General features: G+C 43.5%; 2 protein-coding genes across 2 annotated transcripts; one reads left to right on the forward strand and one right to left on the reverse strand.

Annotated features, from left to right (window-relative positions):
* Nucleotides 1–7554: 7554 nt before the first annotated feature.
* On the reverse strand, nucleotides 7555–12477 carry dnajb11 (DnaJ heat shock protein family (Hsp40) member B11). Its single transcript, XM_026296537.2, has 10 exons — nucleotides 12300–12477; nucleotides 11605–11761; nucleotides 10502–10599; nucleotides 10262–10394; nucleotides 9978–10120; nucleotides 9721–9803; nucleotides 9580–9637; nucleotides 9364–9475; nucleotides 9104–9263; nucleotides 7555–8554 (listed from the first exon to the last, which is right to left on the reverse strand). Exons 1-10 carry the CDS (start codon nucleotides 12371–12373, stop codon nucleotides 8490–8492), a joined length of 1083 nt encoding a protein of 360 aa, XP_026152322.1. The 5' UTR covers nucleotides 12374–12477; the 3' UTR covers nucleotides 7555–8489.
* An 872-nt stretch (nucleotides 12478–13349) lies between these two features.
* tbccd1 (TBCC domain containing 1) lies at nucleotides 13350–19836 on the forward strand. The gene is made up of 9 exons (XM_026295249.2): nucleotides 13350–13506; nucleotides 14602–14666; nucleotides 14751–15017; nucleotides 15214–15372; nucleotides 15476–15592; nucleotides 16289–16538; nucleotides 16677–16863; nucleotides 16961–17491; nucleotides 18389–19836. The coding sequence occupies exons 2-9, from the start codon at nucleotides 14604–14606 to the stop codon at nucleotides 18594–18596; spliced, it is 1782 nt and encodes a 593-aa protein (XP_026151034.1). The 5' UTR covers nucleotides 13350–13506; nucleotides 14602–14603; the 3' UTR covers nucleotides 18597–19836.
* Nucleotides 19837–20059: the final 223 nt, after the last annotated feature.

Genomic DNA, 20059 nt, shown 5'->3' on the forward strand with positions numbered 1-20059 from the left:
CACACACACACACACACATGCATGCTTATAAAATGATGGATAAGCAGACGTGGGGATTGAGAACAGGAAGTGATGGTTTAAACAGAGCAGCAGAGACGCCAGTACTTCCCCTCCCACTCTCTCTCTCACTGGAAGGAACAGGTAAACTTTAAATTATGTTTCACCTTCACGTCGCCAGCACAAAGTCATTTAATTTAAAGGGGCTGTAATCAATATTACAGTGGGTCAACAATGGATCGCATGACTACTTGTATGTGAAAAGAGTTGTTGCTAGTGATGAACCCACAGAGACCCTGCAGTTCCTCTCAGCTTTGAGTTTTTTTAGCGTGTTTCAGCTCAATGGTTTGGATTTCCGCACCACAACTTCACTGTTTTGATTCACTTTTACAGTGAATTTTAATCTTGTTTTCGGCAACAGAAAGAAAAAAAAGACACAGACACAGTCGGAGACCAGCTGGTGAACATAGTGGAGCATTTAGCAGCTAAAGAGCCAGAGGTTTCCCTCAGGACGTGGTGGAGACCAAACCCAGAGCTCAAACTGAGGGAACACTGGACTGAGACTCAACAGGTGAACTCAGACATGACTCCAAATTAATGATTATGCTCCTCTATACAATATCTAGTGATTATCTGACTGCTGGGCTTCTTGCTGAGATGTACATAAAGACTCTGACACCACCCTCAGCAAACATTAAGGACCCACCAGCAGTTGGTTAGCTTAGCTTAGCATGACGAGTAGAAACAGAGGGAAACAGCTGCCTTGCTCTGTCCACTAATATCTAAATCCACTTACCAGCTCTGGTAAAACTCTAGAATTAGAAATAGTCTGGCAGAAAATCCTCTGACATGGCAGCGTGTAATTTTTTTTTTTTTTTAAGAGTGACAGATTTTATTTCTGTTTCCAGTTTTTGTGTTAAGCTAAGTTAACCAGCAGCAGCTCAGATTTACTGTACAGACATGAGAAGTAAACTGTTCTTTTAAAACGTGACAGAGCTTCTTTGTGCTGCACCCCAGTTGCCAAAAAATAAAATATGGCAAATTTAAATCTATTAAACGACAAAATTCAAGTCCGAGTGCAAAGAGAATGAAAATGTTTTCCACCCAAATCAATTACATGATTCTTTTTATTAAGTTTTCAATGCTAGTTTTTAATACAGTGGAACAGATGAACAGATGCCTTGGGTGTTTCCTCTTTAGCGTGCAGTAGTGTTACGTTGCTTTAATGAACATAAAGAATAGATTTCCTACATATGTGTGCAATTAATGAACCCAAGTAGATAAAGTCAGAAACCTTTTATAGTCCTGTCTTCATAAACTTTTCATATTTTAACCAGTACACACAATATAATGGCTGTAATTAAGGCAGCATATAATATTTATTGCTGCCGGTTTTAAGCAAAGAAGCTGATATTTATCCAGTAATTACAGGTACTAAAGCTCAGGCCTGCTTTGTTTCCCTGTTGTTTGGCCATTGCCATGACACTGAGTGGGTCTCCACAGTCAACAAGCAGCCGGCAATCTCCCATTAGATCAGATACTATTAGTGCAGAGAGGACTCACTGAGCAAACAGTATCCCAGCCTTTAAAACCGGGTTATCTAATCTCGTCAACGGGGATGAGCTGGACTTTGGAGTTCACAGACAGACGGGCAGTTTGTCCACAGGTATTGTTTGGCACAGGAATAAAACACCACTCAAGATCAGACGAGTCTTCATTGGTTGATTCCCATGACGGTCCTTGTTTACAAGCGGGTGATCAGATAAGAGTTTGTGGAGGTGCTTTGTTGAAGGTTAGATAACGTGGTGGTGATGGTTGGAGATGTGGTCCCTCTGCATTAGACCTGCTGCACCTGAGGCTTATTTTAGGGGTTTTGTGGCATTAACCAACCTGCTGTTAGCAGACTGAGGACTAAATGAAGTGCATGGTAGACCTGTTTCATCCTTCTTGATTAAAGGATAACTTCATGCTTTAACACATGCTCATGTGCACATTCAAACTTTTCTTGGTTGCTGTAGTTGTTCCTCATGTCCATATTATGAATTTATTTTATTTATTTATTTAAACACATTTTTTTTTTAATTCAATGTAAGTGACAGGGGACAAAAGTCACAGCCTCTCTTTTTGCATGTAGTCTAAGTTATTGTATAGTTGGCTTTTAGCACCAGATTCCCTCCTTGTGTTTGCACGGACTGTTGATTCTTGTTGAGACAGCAGCACAAAGAGTGAATATACCCACTACACTTGGTTAACACAGACTGATCAAACCTCATACTGGTTTTTGCACAGAACAAGGGCTATGGATTTTGTCACCCATCAATCAGACTGTGCTGACAATCCTTTAAGCTGGATCTTGGGCTAATTTCTCCTCCTGTGTTAAAGTCCAGTGTGGAAAAAGGCCTTGTCCCAGGTATTTACCCTCTTTATACCTGTTGGACATGGTGAAAAGGCTCCACATAAAGTTTACCTCTAATATTCCTGTTTGTTTTGCATATTCACATCTTGTCCAGCTCCTCTCTCTCTGTCTCCTCTCCTTCACGGCTGAGGATTGTGGTGCTGGCTCCGGAGGCACGCTGTGTATGCGGGCCCAGCCTGCCCAGTCTGCCCAGCATCAGGCTAAGTGCCTCTGACAGCCCACCGCACAGTTATTAACTGTGATCCGCCGCCACAGCGCCTGGGCAACCCCGCGCCGAGGGGAGGGTCCACCAGAGGGCTCTGCTTCAGACACAAAGACTGCTTTCACCTCGCTCGCAGTCTCCTCTGTGCTCCACCATGACCCCCCACCCCCACTAATACATATGCACATCATTTCATATACTGCGCTTACAGTTTTTCTAATGTGACCCTATTCATGCGGCCATGTTGGGAATCTGCTCTGCCAACCATCCAAGCCCCTATTCAGCCCAAGACACTAATGGGCTGAATAAAACCGTGAAGGTGGCTCTTCTCTGAAGGATCACTGGAGGATGCGTACAGAGCACTGTAACGTACAGCCGAGACGTGCACAGAGCAGCCTCACCGGCTTTACGGATCCTGTGGAATGCTGTCCGTAGACGTTGTGGCTTTCATCCATATAGGTGGTCTGCAGCACTGTTTGTCCTGCGCTCGCCCTCCAGTATCCCAGCCACCCCTTCTCTTCCTCAGGATGTGGGAGCCATCAGCCCCTTCAAACAACACAACACGGGTCATTAGATGACAAAATTGGGAGAAGAAGTAAATAAATGTTAGTGAGGGGGAGGACAGAGAGAGAGGGAGCGAGACAGTGAGATCCATAATGACAGCTGACTATGTTTAGCCCCCAGAAAGGCACTGGGATAAACAGCAGCTCGTCCCAGCTAACAGGAGGGCTTTAAGTCGCTGGATTGAAAACCTCCAAAGCCACTTTTTCCTGCCCACATTGGCCATAATGAGAGCCCCACATTCAATTGTTGAATAGTTGAGGATTTTCCCTTTGAGGTGACTGGCTTTAATATAGCAACACGGCACACAGAGTGGAGCAATGGACGTCCCCAGCAGTGTTCAAAGCCGTGGCGGGATAAGGATACGGCTGACATGCATTATTCCTTACAAAAGCTGCCCTTTGTTTGCTTTATGCTCAGATCCCACAAATTGTAGGCTTTGTCCGTCAACATTTCTTATTTCGAGCAGAGTCGTTTTTTTCTCCTCGCCCCCTTCTCCCTCCTGCTGTCCTCCACCGCCGCGGCATGTGTCGGTGTTTCACGGCTTTGACGACGACAATGACTTGTCAGTCTGTGACCTCTGAGGTTCAAAGATGAAAACTTCCACCCAGATCTTGTCAGAACTTCATCTACGTCATTTTCAACTTCCTGTCTCCCCATTAACAATCTTTGTTTTATTATGGAAGCCTTTATTCAGTCATCTACGTCTTATGGAGTTTAAATGTGGCACCACAGTCAGAAATATGTTGTTTTAGTGTGTTTATTTTACGGGGATGAACAGAAACGTGTCACACACAGACAGACAGTTCAAACGATGCCTTTAGGGGATCTTTCCATCCCTGGTTATACTTTTAACTCAAAGTCAAAACACATAGTTATCACACACACACATACACACACACACACCTCGAAGTGGAAGGAAAGAAAAATATTTTCTTGGAGACAGTTTTCTTTGGCTCTCACAGGAAAATCAGGGGGACAAACACAATTGAAAAATTCACCAAAGCAGCACACCTTAGTTTTAAATAATCAAACCACAGTATTTAATTTGTGTTCCCAGTAACAAGTCGTTTAGAACAGCTCCTTTACAATGAAAACCCATAATGCCACCAACTGCAAAGGCAGAAAGAGGTGTCAATGCATAGATGTTTTCATACTTCCCAGAAGATAGGAAGAATTTATATTTTCCGTTTAGAAATGTCAGAGGTTGAGTCATTTTTTTGGGAAATGTTTTCATTTTCTGCTCTTGTGTCATTTTGGGGCCTTATTCGTCACAAATGCTGCATTTGACAGGTCAGGCTCCATTAACCGAGCACACTGCCGAGTCAGAGCAGGTCAAAACACCCATCGGCGCCAACACACACACACACACACACACACACACACACACACACACACACACACACACACACACAGATTGCTCAATTAGCCCTCCTTTAGCCTGTGCCTCTCTTAACCCTGCAGCTACACTTACAAGTCATTACACTCAGGGTCAAGTGTGATCCCTGTGCTTATCTGCATCAACAACTGGCAAGTGCTGCAGACTTTTGCACACACACACACACACACACATATACACACATGTATAGACACGGTGCAACTATATATACAAGCTTCACTGACTGTGATAAAAAAGTGATTTAGGGAGGGATGTGATTAAAGATGCAATGCCGCCCTCATGTGCTCTATGATTTGAAATCACAAATGGTTGAGAGCTATTATTTGTGGATGATTGGTAAACCCTGACATACCTCACTCAGTCCTCTCTTTTCAGAACCACGTCTCATAGAGAGGGTCTCAAACAGCCACCACATTCTGTTTCTTACTCCCTGTATCAGACCCTTGAGTCCTCCTGCTCACTGATATCAGCTCAACAATGCAAACAAACAATGAAGCGCTTGGACATCGGTTTTATCCTTGTGCTGAATCATTGGGGTTATATGTCTTAAAGTATGGTCTTTTTTCTGTCACAAGTAATAAATACGGATCGGAGACACAGGCGATTACTGAACAGGCCCCCAGGGGTTACAGACAGACACAAACCCACCACACTGATATGCACCCTGACTACAACGAGGCACAAAATGACTTCAGAACAATCACAAGGACACAAAACAACCAGCAACAGATGCAACATTACAACAAAAAAGAAACGTCAAAAGACACAAAAGAACCACAAATAAGATGTAAAACAAAAACAAAGAAACACAAAAGTACTTCAGAAAATTTGCAGAGATGCAAAACAAAAAACAGACACAAAAGATTTTAAAAAGTAATCAAGTGACAAACCACAAATATACAGATCAACCACAGAGATGAAAAAATGACCATAAAACAGCCTCAGAGACACAAAACTAGTAAAGAGATGCAAAATTACAACAAAAATATGCTAATTGACTAGAAAAAGACACAATATGGCCACAAAAACATGTAAAACACAAAGAGGCAACAGGCACAAAACTACAACAGAGATCAGAAAAGATGCAAAATGACCACAAATAAACTCAACCATAAAAAGTCACAAAATTTATACACATCAGCTACAAAAACACACAAACAATAACGTGAAATTACAACAAAAAAGACTACAAAAGCACCACAGACACGTCCTTTTCCATCTGGGGTCTTGCTCCTGTGTAGAGGGGACAGGGGCCACTGCCTCCTGATCTGTCCTTGGACACAGGTGATCCAGCACAGGTCTGTGTGCTGTGGTGGCCTTTAAGGACCTGAGTCTCAGGGTCATAGCAGGACTAACAGCCTGTGAGGTGGAGCGGTTTTATCTGAGCTGCACCACAAAGCTTCTCCTCTCCAGAGGCTCTTCAGTCTGAAAACTACCAAGAGACGTGTGGCGGGCCGGGGGGGGGAAACTCCCTTCACCACAGCCCTGCTATCTCTGTGGGAGTTCATTACACACACACACATTTATAACCACATATTGTATGCACAGACTCCACACACACACACGTACAGTTTCTTCTATGGGACATTATTGCACAGACGCAGTTTCTGACATGAACACTGGTGGGCAGATGTGTGCACGATTCACCTGACTGTAAACTAACCACCATCAGTCTGTTACTGTGGACACCCCCCACCTCACCCACACAGACAGACCCCCCCGACGGCCTTCCACCCACAGTCCCTCCACCCACCATGTGTGGGCCAGTGTCGGGATAGATGACGTACAGTACGCACACATTTTTACACCTGTGGGAACCTCCTTCATATAACATACTCACAGAACCCGAATCAGACCTTTTATCAGGATGAGGTTCCATCATGACAAACGAGTCAAACCAGCAACCTGAAACTAGATGTTTCTTAACACCATCATTGACTTTGGAAGAAACCCACTAATATTAAACCACTGGGCAGGAGCTGGAGCGAGTGAGCAGTTTTAGGTTTTGAGGCACCACCATCTCTTCTCATCTGAAATAGACAACACTACAACTGTACTTTCTTAGACAGTTTAAAGAAGCTAGAGTTTCAGCAGAGGGCTCAGTGATTGAATTGATACTTTTCAATACGTCTGTTTTGTCGTGTATTTGGTGACAGAAATGATTGGGATCACACTCCCTGCACAAAATGAACTTTATGAAACCTGGCTGCTAATAAACCATCTGTTCATAGTTCTGCCTTCAGGAAAAAGGATTCAGTTACTCACAAACAGCCAGATTCAGAAATAGCATCAGCACTTTGTATTTTAACAAAGTTTGATATGAGTTTATGATTTGAAATTAATTATTTGTTTTGCACTTTAGTTGCATTTGGATTTTATTTTATGGGATCAGGCCTTATCTGATACTTGTACCGTTTTTTTCCTGGTACATATTATGCATGAATGTGTGTGTGTGTATGTATATATGGATTTATGTTTTATGTTTTTCCTCTAGTGTTGCATGTGTAAAGGTGAATTCACCTGAAGGTATATAAGATGATATTTATTATTTTTGATTTAATTTATAGCCCTTCAACAAAAGCTTCAGACAGGTTTGATCAGGTAATTGGGCTGCAACCTTACTTAAAGTAAGAATTCATCTAAACAGCATGAATTAAACAGCAAATTGAAAATATTTATTAGTTTTGACAAATTTATAACCTACATATAATCTCTTCTAAAGTTCAGTTTTAAAGCCCTTGTTTATTGAAAATTGCATTTCAACAAACTGTTTTCATTTTGTTTTACTCTTTTTATTTACCATGTTCTATGTTTGCCCTCAGTTTAACCTCAGGTGTGTGTCCCGACTGGCTGAGAAAAGCTTTTCTCAACACTCCTCCCCTCCCTGCAGCTTTATCCCTCCACAGAGGTCAGGGTTGCTTTGCTAAAGGCCTTTAACTACACTCTGATGACATCTACTGGTGAGTTTGGAGAATGACATGAGGATTTTTAGAAATCTTTATTTTGTCAGTCAAAAGTACACAATCCCCTAGGCCAAATAATTCACATTTAAGGCCATGCCACTTTCAGAAAATTGGGAGGCAGCGTAAAAACCGAGAGAAGGAAAACCCCGAAACTACTTTTTAAAACCGAACCAGGCTGACACTTCATGGTGCGAAGTCCCTTTGAGTTTGAGGTGTTCGGCCCAGACAGGGAGAGGAAGTACAAACCGCTGTTCCTCCACAATAATAAAACTTCTCTGTTTAATTTAAGAGGTCAACTCTCGTCACAGGAAACCTGGGGCTGTGCAATGCAAACAGTTCTCCCATCACAACGTGGCAAATAGACAAGTAGGAAGATCTGACATACATGAGGAAAACTAAAACACAATAGATGAGCTTTGTTCTTCCATATTTACAACAGGAATCAGACCGGAGCAAAAACTGTTTACCACTCATCGGGTGATACATTCATAAAACTAACCAAAAAGAGAAACATCTGATATTAAAACAGGTTGAATGTTAGGGGGTGGGGGGGGGGGGGGTTCTTCTTCTCCTGTGGATGTTTAGTTCAGTAGCTCGTCCTTTAGCAGATGGAGTCATAGGGTGTCAGACTGTGGTCGACACATCAGCAGATGATCTAAACACCTCACCCAAGGCCTTATTACAACTTTACATGAGAACAAAGAACTAAATCAAAGGTATGGCGTCCTCTTCATTTATTGACTTTAAATAAAACTTCTGAAACTGTGTCGCTGCTGCCAAAATGTAGAGTATTAAAAAGTAAAAACAAACTGGATTCAAGCCATCCTGAGAAAAACCTGGAAATAATAAATACACCCTGGCCAGATTGAGGGAGCACGCTCCTGTTGACTGAAGATGTGACTGTGTGTTTGTGTGGAAGATAACTCAGTCCAGGCTCTGTCTGTTGGTGCATTAGTATCCTTGTAGTCCATTGTAAACCTTCTGTACAGAGCCCTGCTTCAGAAGACTCCGGATACCTGCCACAACACAACCACAACAACTGTTAACGCACCGACATGATAACGTGATATCGCTCAGATATCCTGCAACCATGATGTGTCATCCAGACTATACAAATTAGGCAGTTGTATCAACAGGTATAACTAATACTAGAACAGCTGCGATACTGTAGGCAAAGTTCTAACTGTTAAATGTGTGTGATGACACTGTAGTTGGATTAAACTTCAGTGGTTAAACTGTATTAATGTAGAAATGCTAAACCATCATTTTTAAATAAATGTTAATACTGTTTTAAAGTCAAACACTTTGCTTTTACAACATTATGGTGTTAAATGTTACGTGATGCTTAAAGATGCTAAATGCATTAACATGTTTTGCAGCTGTAGCCATATTGCTATGGGATGTAATTTAAGTGAGAAGTGCAGATTTATTTTAAATATAAAGATTTAACAGTGAGGTACAGTTGGCAGTGAGTGGGTTAGTTATCCTGGACTTTGGCCCCTAATTTGACTCCAAACTGACTGGATCTTCAGGTTATTGTGAAGTAGACGCTGATCCAATCTCACCCTCTTTCTGCTGTTCGTCGAGCTGCGTCTGAGGAAACTCCACATCGAAGGTGATGATGAGGGAACCGCGGATGTTGATGTTGTCAAAGTTCGGCAGGCCCTCTCCCTTCTTCCACATTCGAGCTCCAGGCTTGGTGATCTTGTCTCTCACCACATGAACCTGTCACAGAAAGACAGACAAATTACTTTCAGTGGTCTTTCTTACTGAAAAACGTCCCACATTAGAACAGCTTCGTAAAAACACCACGTATGTCCCGAACCTTGTGTCCATCCAAATGTACGATGTCAATCTCAAAGCCGACCAGCGCCTCCACCAGGGAGATGGTGACGTTGGTGTACAGGTCGTCTCCTCTGCGTTCGAACACCGGGTGTCTGAATGTGAAAGCATCCACGTGTTATTGTATCTCACTGATCTAATTTTCAGTAATACTTTTTGTCAGAGACATTTTCACCGTAAAAAAAGAGCTTCTTCCTACTTCAGCACTTTGATGCGGAAACGTAGATCTCCAGGCTCGCCATCTATGTGAGGCTCCCCTGTGTTTGAATATAAGACGTGAACATCAGACTAGCTATTTGAAAAATAAACAAACCATTTCTGTTAAACTCTATAAGCTTACCTTCTCCGATAAAAGGGTACTCCATCTCATCCCTCACTCCCTGCTCAATTTCTACCTCCAGGGTTCTCTCTTCATTGACCAGCCTGCAGTGAAAATCATAGAAAACATGTGACATTCTGTCTGTGCAGCTTCTTTCCTAAAGGTCCTTACACCTCTAATCCAAATGGATGATCCTGATTGGCTGTAATCAATGTTGTGTGTTCCCAGCTCTACTGACAAAGACGACGACAGGGGTTTTACCACAGGCTGTGACTTACTTTACATTGGGACACTCGTCACACACCATCTCCTGAGTCATCTGGAAGCGACCCGGTCCGAGCTGGGTCGTCCTCATCTCCTGCCTGCAGTTACACTTCCTCTTCCCAGGGGCCTCTTTGGCTACAGGCTTGTTACGAACAACCTGTGGAACACAACAAACACAACTGCTAGAGAAAAGTAAACTGGTACATCAGGAGAATTTTATTCAGACACACAGTTGTAACTACTTGCACTTTCTGTTACAGACTTCAAATGTGGATAATAAGCACATGTTGTTCCTTACCTCCACAAAATTCCCAGAATACACTTCTTCAAGCGTGACCTCCAGGTCGAGTACTATGTCGTTTCCTCTGGGTATGTTCCTGTCCTGTTGCTGTCGGTTTCCTCCAAACATGAACCCGAAGTCACCAAAGAAGCTACAGAATTGGAGGAATAAACCTCAGACATGTTCCCTCCAAACGTGTGAGGACATTTAGCTGCACGGTGAAGCAGCCAATGGGCCAGGTGAGATAATGAAACCAACCTGGAGAAGATATCGTTGTGTGAGCTGTGGTGACCCTCTTTGAGCCCATCTTCTCCATACATGTCGTACTGTTTCCTCTTCTCTTCATCTGACAGCACCTACAGAGAACCTACCCATCAGTCACAGAACAACAACCAGGCTCTGTTGTTTTTAAATCACGTTTCAAACCAGCAACATAAAATCCTTGACCTGTTCATCAGACGTCTGTAACAGATTTCCCAATAGGTTGTTGCTGATGTCAAATAAAAAACATTTTCTAAGCAACATCACTGCTGGAGGAAATTCTTTTCAAGCCCTTGAAGTATTTGCAAAATTGCAGTTCACTACTGTTGTACTGCTGTAATTTTTGAATTTGAAAGTATTTCATGGTGGATTGTGAGAGCTGCTTTGTATATCTGTTCTGTCGTTGAAACCAGTGTCAGGTCACTGTCTTGACTAACGGCAGGACATTTGCATCCAGGATCTGTTGAGATTTAGTGGAATTTATCCTCCTCTCCATCTGTGCAGTGGTTCCTGTGCCACAACCCCAAAGAATAATGTTTCTCCCCCCTGATTAGGGGACTTACTACTGCTGCACCAACTCTCACACACACTACAATTACAGGTTATTATTACTCTGTTGTTTAGGTTGACGAAAAGCTGCTGGAGGTTTTAGAGTTTTTATTCAACCAAATGTGGAATTCGCTCAAACATTTACACACAGCTATAAAACGTCTTTGAATATTTTCATATTATTGTAGCTCTTTTTATTCAAGGAGTGTAAATATATCTCTAAACTGATAGTACTGGATAGTTGGGCTCAAAGTGTTGTCACGTTTAACACAATGTGAACTTTTGCTGTGGAAACACCTGCAGAGCTCCAACCTGAATCCACTGCTCCACGTCTCCTTTTACCAAACACCAGCTGGGCTGAGCAACAGCCAATCAGATGCAGCCACACGGTCTAGTCGACCAATCACAGAGGCCCCTTCCGTTTCCAACGACAACCAAATATCCAGGTACAGGTACCCGTCACAGTCGCATACCTCCATACAAAATCTACAACACGGTTTTGTGAGTGCAGCAAACACAACCATACTCGATCACTGGCTGCAGGCACCCACCTCATAAGCTGCACCCAAGTCTGCAAACTTGTCCTGAGCCTTTGGGTCGTCCTGGTTTCTGTCCGGATGTAACTGGAGAGCCAGCTTTCTGTAGGCCTTCTTGATGTCCCTGATGGATGCACTCTTGGTCACCCCCAAGATCTTATAGAAATCTCGCCTGGAGCAGAGGGACAGGCACAACTGCTGTTATTTATAATGGTTTATTTTTATGGCAGTGGACTACAAATGGAGCCTCTTCTTTAAGCCCATATTTGTTTACATTTGGGGAAATTGCATAAGCCGAATTTGCTTGTGGTAGTTCCTGATTGTAATGAAAACCCGAATGAACATCCAGCTATCAGTGGATTATTTTGATACTGATCAAAACCTAAAAATGTGACGATTCTCAGGCAAGTTTGGGGGTGAGAGTGCAGCTAGCTGCAGCCACAAAGAAGAAGAACTGGTTTAGCTACACTTCTATGAAGGCTAGCTCCCAGCTAACTGAGCTGGCCAGTCCTACAACACATGGGACCACAGTCCCGAATCTAAAGACTTTGCTAGACCACACAAAACAGATTGGTTAGCCGATTAGCAGAGAGTGTCAGCCCGCTTCAGTCCAGTCCACGCTTGTAGACCAGGTCTAGACCAATCACAGTGAAACATGTGTACCAGCTGCCGATGCTGCTTCATGCGCGGCCCGAACAAAAGCCACCTACCCCGCAAGCACCGCCGTGATGATCCACAGAAGCAGGCAGCACACGTTGCAGAGGTTCATCCCTTTGTTGGCCATAAGTGAGATCCAGAGTTTCTAAAGGAAGACGCAAAAAGAACAGCCGGCTTTTGAAGGTGGGATCCCACTGCCAGTCAAAATCCTTCTTCCTCCTGTCGGACTAAACCCTCCCACCGCATGTCAGCAAATCCGCCTCTGGGTCCAAACTCCGCCTGCTTTTATTAAAGGAATACCTGTCAACCTGTGGATCAATATATTATATATCAATATATAATTATCTTATGCTTGTTATTTCTTTTTGTCTTATACACTGTGTTTTTAGATGCCTATTTTTATGATTGTGATGTTTTGAATATCTCCTTAGTGTCCTATTATTTATGATTGTATTAATTCTAATAGTTATTTTATTTTTCCATAGTATTCTATTTATGTTAACTTCTTTTTTTCCTCATACTTTATTAAAATTATAGTTTTACTATTTTTTCTTTTGCTTTAAATCAGTGGCATTCATACTTGACAAATTAAATTTTTTTTTTTTTTTTTTTTTACAGTTAAAGTCAAAAGTGCTCACATTTTTATTAATGCTTGGCCGCACGATGCTGTTTGCTCCTGTGCAGCAGCTCCTTAAGTGTATAATCACAATCAGTATAGGACATTACCAGTACTGAGACGAAGCAGAGCTGGGGTGTTTTAATTCATTCTTACATTACTACATAATAAATCGCCCACAAACACTTTGCCATGAATGAAAAATGAAAATGTTGATGTTGGTCATCTGTGTTTAGTATCTGTTGTGGTCATTTTCATATAAAAAAAGCAAAATAAAAATGGACACAATCACAAAACTCACCTCTCCTCATTCAAAACTTAGATTTTAATTTTAAAATATTCAATTTTTGTCAACTATGTATACGGGTAAATGAAAAAAAAAACAATGCGTCTTCTTCTAAAGTTGTCTGAATGATAGTGATGCGATTTTTCCCACTCTGTCGACAGTTCGTGAATGCACCGTAAAGCTCGCCCCCGCGACCTGCGCGCTGCGGTGAGTCCGAGAAGGCGCCAAATAGGAAGAAGGACCAGAGTCCGATCACAACAAACAGCGACCGGACTTCACTTATGTTGGACTTTATCCGTCGGTCCAGCTCCCGTCGACACGGAGCCGCTCGCTGCCGGGACGAGGACACCGGCTGAGAGTAAGAACCAACCCGCTGCGCACGGTCCCGGTCGGGTTCGGCGTTTAGCCTCGCTAGCTAACCTGAGCTCGGGGCTAACGCTAACCCAGCACGGGTTAGCGTTAGCTAAGTTAATTAGCTAGTTAGTTAGCACAGGTGAGGATAACGTTAACGGAAAGGTTTTGTCACGCTGCCCCCACAGCGACTGGTGAGTCAGTTTAGCTTTAGTTCAGTTTGGTGGACCTGATATGATGGTGCCAGCTCAGGTGTTCACAACGAGCCACCTGCTTACAAGTTGTCATGGCAGCGTAAAAGCGCCAGGTGAGCGTTACAGGTGTTTACCTTCACGTTAAGGTTCTTCTAAACGCTTCATAACCTCTGTTATCATCACCGCGGTGCCCTTAAATTGCCTCCCTCGGTTATTCTGTGAGCACATACCCATCAGCCACAGCGCCATGCCCACCTGTACAGGTGACTGCTTCTTCCATAGTGACCTCTATAGCTGCTGGTTCTGTCCACAGAGACCAATGTACAGTAATTCTTTAACAAACACCTGTGGGTGCCGCTTTGGTCCTTCCTTAGACAACTAACTACTGCAGCCTGGTAGCACCCAGCAAGACCTGCAGTTTGGCCCAGTCAACACAGTTTAGCCTTTATCAAAGTCATGAGCTGTGAGGCCTGAATATTCACCTGTGTAACGCCTGTCAGTGACCATAACATGTTTACTACCTTATATGCTTATAATTTGAGGTAGTTTATGTACTGCTGTGGGGAGCTTATGAATTTCTCACAGAGCTTTAATAGAGTTTTATGCTTGCAGCGCACCAAGCAGGCACGTCTTGTATGAATTTGTCTGTCCTGGGCCGTGACTGCTGTTCTTGTGTTCCTACCAAGGGTGTGCCTCATCCATACGTGTCATACACAAGTAGGTGAGACAGGTTGAGTGAGAGAAACCAGAGTTGAGGAGAAAGTCGTTCCGTGCAAAAAGAAGCAAAGATTGAAGCAGGTCCACCCTCCCCCGAACAATTAAGCCCGGGGACACACTGAGATTAAACTGTGTTTTGTTTGTTGTTGTGTATCCCACTCACACACCTTTTTTGTTCATTCTCCCTTTAGACATGGATTCAGACAGTGTGAGCATATGGCCACGCATGGAGCCCTTCTTACTGGGTGCCCTGCAGGTGAATACACCCTTACCCGTACTGTAATGATATCCTCCAGGGGATGTCAACATGGTTAAGTAACTGGAGTTAATGTCATTGTAGGTGGCTCCCTCCTCCAAGCTCAGCCTGCACTATCTTCGCAAAATGGCACAATATGTGCGAACACGGGATGGCTGCTTCCCCATTCTGGGCTGGCCCATGTGGAGGCATATTGCCTGTGGAAAACTACAACTTCCAGAAGACCTAGCATGGCTGTACTTTGAGACCTTTGACCTTCTCATAGTTCACACTGCAGAGGAGAGGCTGGAGTGGGCAGAGTGTCTTTCCCAGTGCTCTTCCAAAAGTGAGCTGGAACAACAAAGGAACAAGGTGAAGAAATGATGGGTGGAGTTGAGTTTAGTTAAAGGTTACGTCAGCAGATGGCTCAGTTTACTGAAGAATGTAACACTATCTCAATGTCCCAGTTAGCTTCTGTGACTCTTTCACTGCATTGTTGAGGTTATCGTTGCTGTAACCCTGCTCTCAAAGCGGACTACACATTGACAGCTTGTTTCATTTTCTGCAGATGTCTGTGGACACGCTGCCGTTCCTCCTCTTCCTCTACATCCAGCAGCTGAACCGTGTGTCCCTGCGCACATCTCTGATTGGTGAAGAGTGGCCCAGTCAGCGCACTCGCTCCCCCTCCCCATCAGACCGGGAGGCCAAGACCAGCTCTCAGAACAAGGTCAACACACATGCTGATAATGTTAATACATGGCTTTAGTCTTTTTACTCTTATAAATCATATTCTCTGGTGCAAAGCATCTGTTTTCCATTTGGTTCAGCAGAACTGGGATGATCAGGCCCACCTGTCATTTGTACAAAGCCATCTAGCTGAGATTCTGGAGCTGCTGGTGGAGCCGGGCCAGCTGTCACAATCTGGACAGGCTCTGAGAGACTGCAAGGTGTGTAACAGTCAGCACATATCCTGTGTTAGGTGGTGTCCAGAACAAAACCACAGGGCTGTGCTGGACCATATCCTTCTTACCTGAAGAAAAGAGGATGCACATAAACTCCCTATAATCCAACAAAGGAAAGATGTGGAGGGACGAGCTTTCTGTAACTTTCTGGCAACTTAATACATCTGAGTTTAAAGCTTTTCAAGACAAGAAAACAACACACAGAGATTTATAGTATAATAAAGGATCTCCAGACTTGGTGTGTCCTTCATGTTTTATCAGAAACAGATATGTGGGATTCACATTCCTAAGTAACCTACCACACTCCAGCCTTAGTTTACAGATACAGAGTAATTCACCAGGAATGTGTGCTTGCATGTCCAGTGCTTTGCTGGATGACGTGTTACGGGAAAAGTCTAATCAGCCCCAACTTTGTTGCTGCACCACTTTGGTGGAGATAACAGTGGTGCCAGTCCCTACTGTGTCACATAATTCCCTTTTGAAATGGATGAGAAAATTTGTTTATTTATGCAGATATAAGGTGATGTGTATGTTGTATTTGTTAAAAGAGACAGAGAAAACTGCCAATACACATATTACTGTACTAAAATATGTACTTTATGTTGTGCAGATAAAATCATCGGTGCTGTGACATTTAAACATTATGTCTGTTGTAGCTGATTTCATCGTGTTGTTTGCCAGATATCCCTGGAGGCTGTGCGGAGCTTGGGTCTGCTCTTAGAGGGCTCGGTTTGCTGCAGCAGAGCGGTGTATCCTGTCCACAAGCTGCTGACCAAAGGTCCCCTTCAGACACAAGCTGGCTACTCCACACTCAGCCGCACTTTCCCTCTGCACAAGCTCCTCTCCTGTCTCCAGCACAACCTCACACTTAACCCCTTTGGAATGACTGCCTGTCTGCACTCAGGCAAGAAACTAGCCTGGGCTCAGCAAGGTATCCTAACATCATCTGAAATTTGTTTTTATTGCAGCCCCTTAAAAAGTGCTCGGAGAAAACTGAGTGTTAAGAGGCTGGAACATAGTACTGTACTTCTCTGTACATTTCTTTTGACGGTCTGTTTGTGTTTTGTAGTGGAGGGGGCCATGAAGAGAGCCAAAATAGCCAGGAACACCCACATGGCTCCACCTGGTAGTAAGATGGTGCTGATGTCCCAAGTCTTCAAACAGACCCTGGCCAAAACCTCAGACAGGCTGACTGCTGCCAACATCAAAATCCACAGATGCTCAGAAGCCTTCATATACCTCCTCTCGCCTCTCAGGTAAAGTTCTCATCCTTCGCTTCTGCTCACCTGCTCGTAGACTTTTTAGGACACAGCTCATCTCTCATGTTTTTTTTTTTTTCTTCCTGTCCTTCAGGTCGGTCAGTGTGGACAAATGCCGGGACAGCACAGTGGTTCTGGGCCCAGTTGAAACCAGCGTTCACATCCACAGCTGCCATAATGTGCGCGTGGTGTGTGTAGCTCGCAGGATTGCTATCGGAACCTCCTCACATTGCACTATCCATGCGCTGACGCCCACCAACCCTTTACTCCTACCTGGAAACGCACACATTACCCTGGGGCCTTTTCACACCTTCTACCCCTCTCTGGAGGATCATATGGCCAGCGTGGGCCTGGCCGTAGTCCCCAACGCCTGGGATCAACCCTTGCTTCTTGGGGCCGAGGGCCTCGTCAACCCTTCACTCAACACGTCGCCCAGCCCAGACCCTGCCTGCTACCGCCTGCTGCCCCCGGCTGAGTTTCACACTCTGGCTGTGCCTTTCGAGATGGAGGGTGATACGTGTGAAGTGCCTGGTGGGCTGCCCCCTCCGTATCAGGCAGCACTGGAGGAAAAGCAGAAGAGAATACAGAACTGGCAGAAGACCGTGATGACAGCCCGGCTGAACAAGTGAGTGACAGATCCCTTTGGACCTTGTTACCAAGTGCACTAATTTGATCTGATCACGGTTTAAGGATAATGTTGGTGGGTTTCTCCGTTTGTTTTATTCTGCACAAAGCCCATCAAGAGACTAACAGCACCAATGAATGTGATGTATAATGTTTGTGAATCCTGAACCTGCTTTAGCTTATTGGTCTGTGAGAAGCTAAAGGAGCAGTGAAAACCAGAGTCCAGTGACTCTTTCTTCCTCAGCCCCTGGAGCTGGTTTTTGGAAAAAGACGGTCCTCCCATTGTTGGTGAGGAAGAACCATGTGAGCCAATGCAGCAGTCTGGCTCCCTGCTGTGTTTTTAATAGTGTTTGGACAACAATGGAGGTCTAAGGCACAGACCAATAAGTTGAACCAGGTTCTGGATTCACATTTTACGCTGACAACACCACGTTCATTGTTGCTGTCAGTCTCTGGATGGGATTTGGACTCAATATCCAATGCAACAGAGAGAATCAATGATCTTACTGTTTAAAGATTCAACCATCTATACATGTGTATAAATAAGTTTTATTATTCCATTATCCATTGTGCTGATTTAATCAGTGGAAAGTTAGAATGGAGCAGCTGATCCAGAAATCAATAATTAAGTGGGTTAGCTGCTCTGCTGGTGAGATACTATGTGGGTCAGTGGTGACTCTGCTGTTAGAGAACTCGCTCCAGGGGCTCAACACGCGACCCAACCCCATCAGCAGAGGGACAGCTAATCATGTGATGCTTCAATTTCGATTTCATTCAGTTGATTTCTACATTAACATATTTCACCTCTGACCTCTCCCAAATCTTTCCTTTTTCCCGTTTTGTATTTTTCCACGTTGGTCTGTTCTGTAGTAACTGATTTCTCATTTATCTCCCTAAGGGAGCAGACGCGTCAGTTCCAGGAGCTGGTGGAACTCAAGTTCCATGAGTGGCTTTTGGAAACCGGGCACAGGCAGGAACTCGACAGCCTTATCCCACCCACGATAGCCTCTTTAAAGGACTCAGATGGGTCTGCAACGGACACGCCCCAAGTTAACGATACCGGACATATTAGGACTGGCCTGGGGCAGTCACCTATGGCTTGTTGAACTGTTGGCTCACTCTGGTTTGGGTCCAATTTGAGGAGTCTGTTTACAGCAAGTATTTTTGTGGTTATTATGTTTGTGGTTATTTACTCTATTGAGTCTGGATGCAGCGTTTACAGCGACATGCAGGTGGTAGTGCTGCTTTACAGTCCCCTCAGGAAAAGGCAGCTGCTGTCAGTCCTTATTGTGTCTCAGCCACACAGGGAGTGGATTGGCATGTTGTACAACAACATCGCACCACAGTTTGTGAAGGGAGGTGTCGACTGATGGAGCAGACTTGTCAGACTTGTAAAGGTACATTTTGGAAAAACTTAGGTTTACTTTCAGAGTAAATTTGGTGCCACTTTGAAGGGATTTGGCGACCACCATGATCGTCATGCAGACGTTGCTGAAAACATGTTTTCTTGGAGGATCAATAGCTCTAATGTAGTAAATTCTCAAACCCAGCATTAAGATGCAGTTTAGCAGTGTTGTCTGTGTAAACCCGTTAGTCACGGATGTTTTAGAGTCAGTGTTCAGCGACTGATAGAAGAACTTGAAGTGCTCACGAATGGTTTCATACTGTGCAGTGGTAGTTTCTGCTTTAGGGCTCAGTGTGGTGAAGTCTTCTATACAGTCTGGGGTGTTTGTCTCTTCCCACGTGTGCACATGTATGTAAAGTAAATGCTTTTTCTGTGGAAAATGCATTTTCACTAAGAGAAGCTGTTGTGTATTTAAAAATAGAGACTATAGATACTACATAAACTTAGCACTTTGGGTGATGATATGTTTAGTGCACTGCAGTTAATAGCTCAGGTCATAGTTTAGTTATTAAAATATTAAGAAAATAGGGACCAGATTTTTCATTACAAGGAAAAGAAAGGAATAAGAGCAGTTTGTTTTAGGTGTGTGATTGTACTGTTGAAGTGTAGAGTCGACGACACCTGGAGCTACATGGCTCTTCATCAGCTGAAGGTTGTACTGATTGATAAGTCACCTTAGGTGTTTCACCAGCTGTCAGTCAATATTTGTTATAACCTCAGTGACTGCAGTGTGTCCACAAGTACAACACGCAGTAGTTTAACAAACTTTTGGTCACTTTGCAGAATTGTCAGCAGATGTGCAGCTAATTAAAATAAGTATATTTTTATATTAAAGTAAGATTATTTTTCATAAATCAGCTTGGCCTCAGCAAATATTAACATTCAATACTTTATCTTCCTCTTTCTAGAGTGTGTTAAATTCAGATTTTACAGTTTTATTAGTTAAGGCACGTCAAACAAGATGGACTTAATTAAAAACATATATATATATTGTTAACGTTAAGCATCACTGAACTTTGCTGTATAAAAAAATCTAAATGCTGCCATAGGTTTCCATGGAAGTGGTTGTACTATAAGATGCCTTTCTATTAATTTAAAAATGCTTCCTTTGACCACACACCTCAAAGCGTTTAATGTATGAAGAGCACAGTATAGTTTTTTGTA

This window comes from Mastacembelus armatus, chromosome 21, assembly GCF_900324485.2.
Source record: "Mastacembelus armatus chromosome 21, fMasArm1.2, whole genome shotgun sequence".
NCBI classification, from domain to species: domain Eukaryota; kingdom Metazoa; phylum Chordata; class Actinopteri; order Synbranchiformes; family Mastacembelidae; genus Mastacembelus; species Mastacembelus armatus.

What these genes read in the sequence shown, in the direction of transcription:
- dnajb11 (XM_026296537.2), bottom strand. Translation starts at nt 12,373, where the DNA reads ATGGCCAACAAAGGGATGAACCTCTGCAACGTGTGCTGCCTGCTTCTG. An exon ending in GTACCCTTTTATCGGAGAAG is followed by an intron (nt 9,638 to 9,720) that starts GTAAGCTTATAG and finishes ATTCAAACACAG; the next exon opens with GGGAGCCTCACATAGATGGC. An exon ending in TACATTTGGATGGACACAAG is followed by an intron (nt 9,264 to 9,363) that starts GTTCGGGACATA and finishes TTTCTGTGACAG; the next exon opens with GTTCATGTGGTGAGAGACAA.
- tbccd1 (XM_026295249.2), top strand. Translation starts at nt 14,604, where the DNA reads ATGGATTCAGACAGTGTGAGCATATGGCCACGCATGGAGCCCTTCTTA. An exon ending in TCTTACTGGGTGCCCTGCAG is followed by an intron (nt 14,667 to 14,750) that starts GTGAATACACCC and finishes ATGTCATTGTAG; the next exon opens with GTGGCTCCCTCCTCCAAGCT. An exon ending in AGACCAGCTCTCAGAACAAG is followed by an intron (nt 15,373 to 15,475) that starts GTCAACACACAT and finishes TTGGTTCAGCAG; the next exon opens with AACTGGGATGATCAGGCCCA.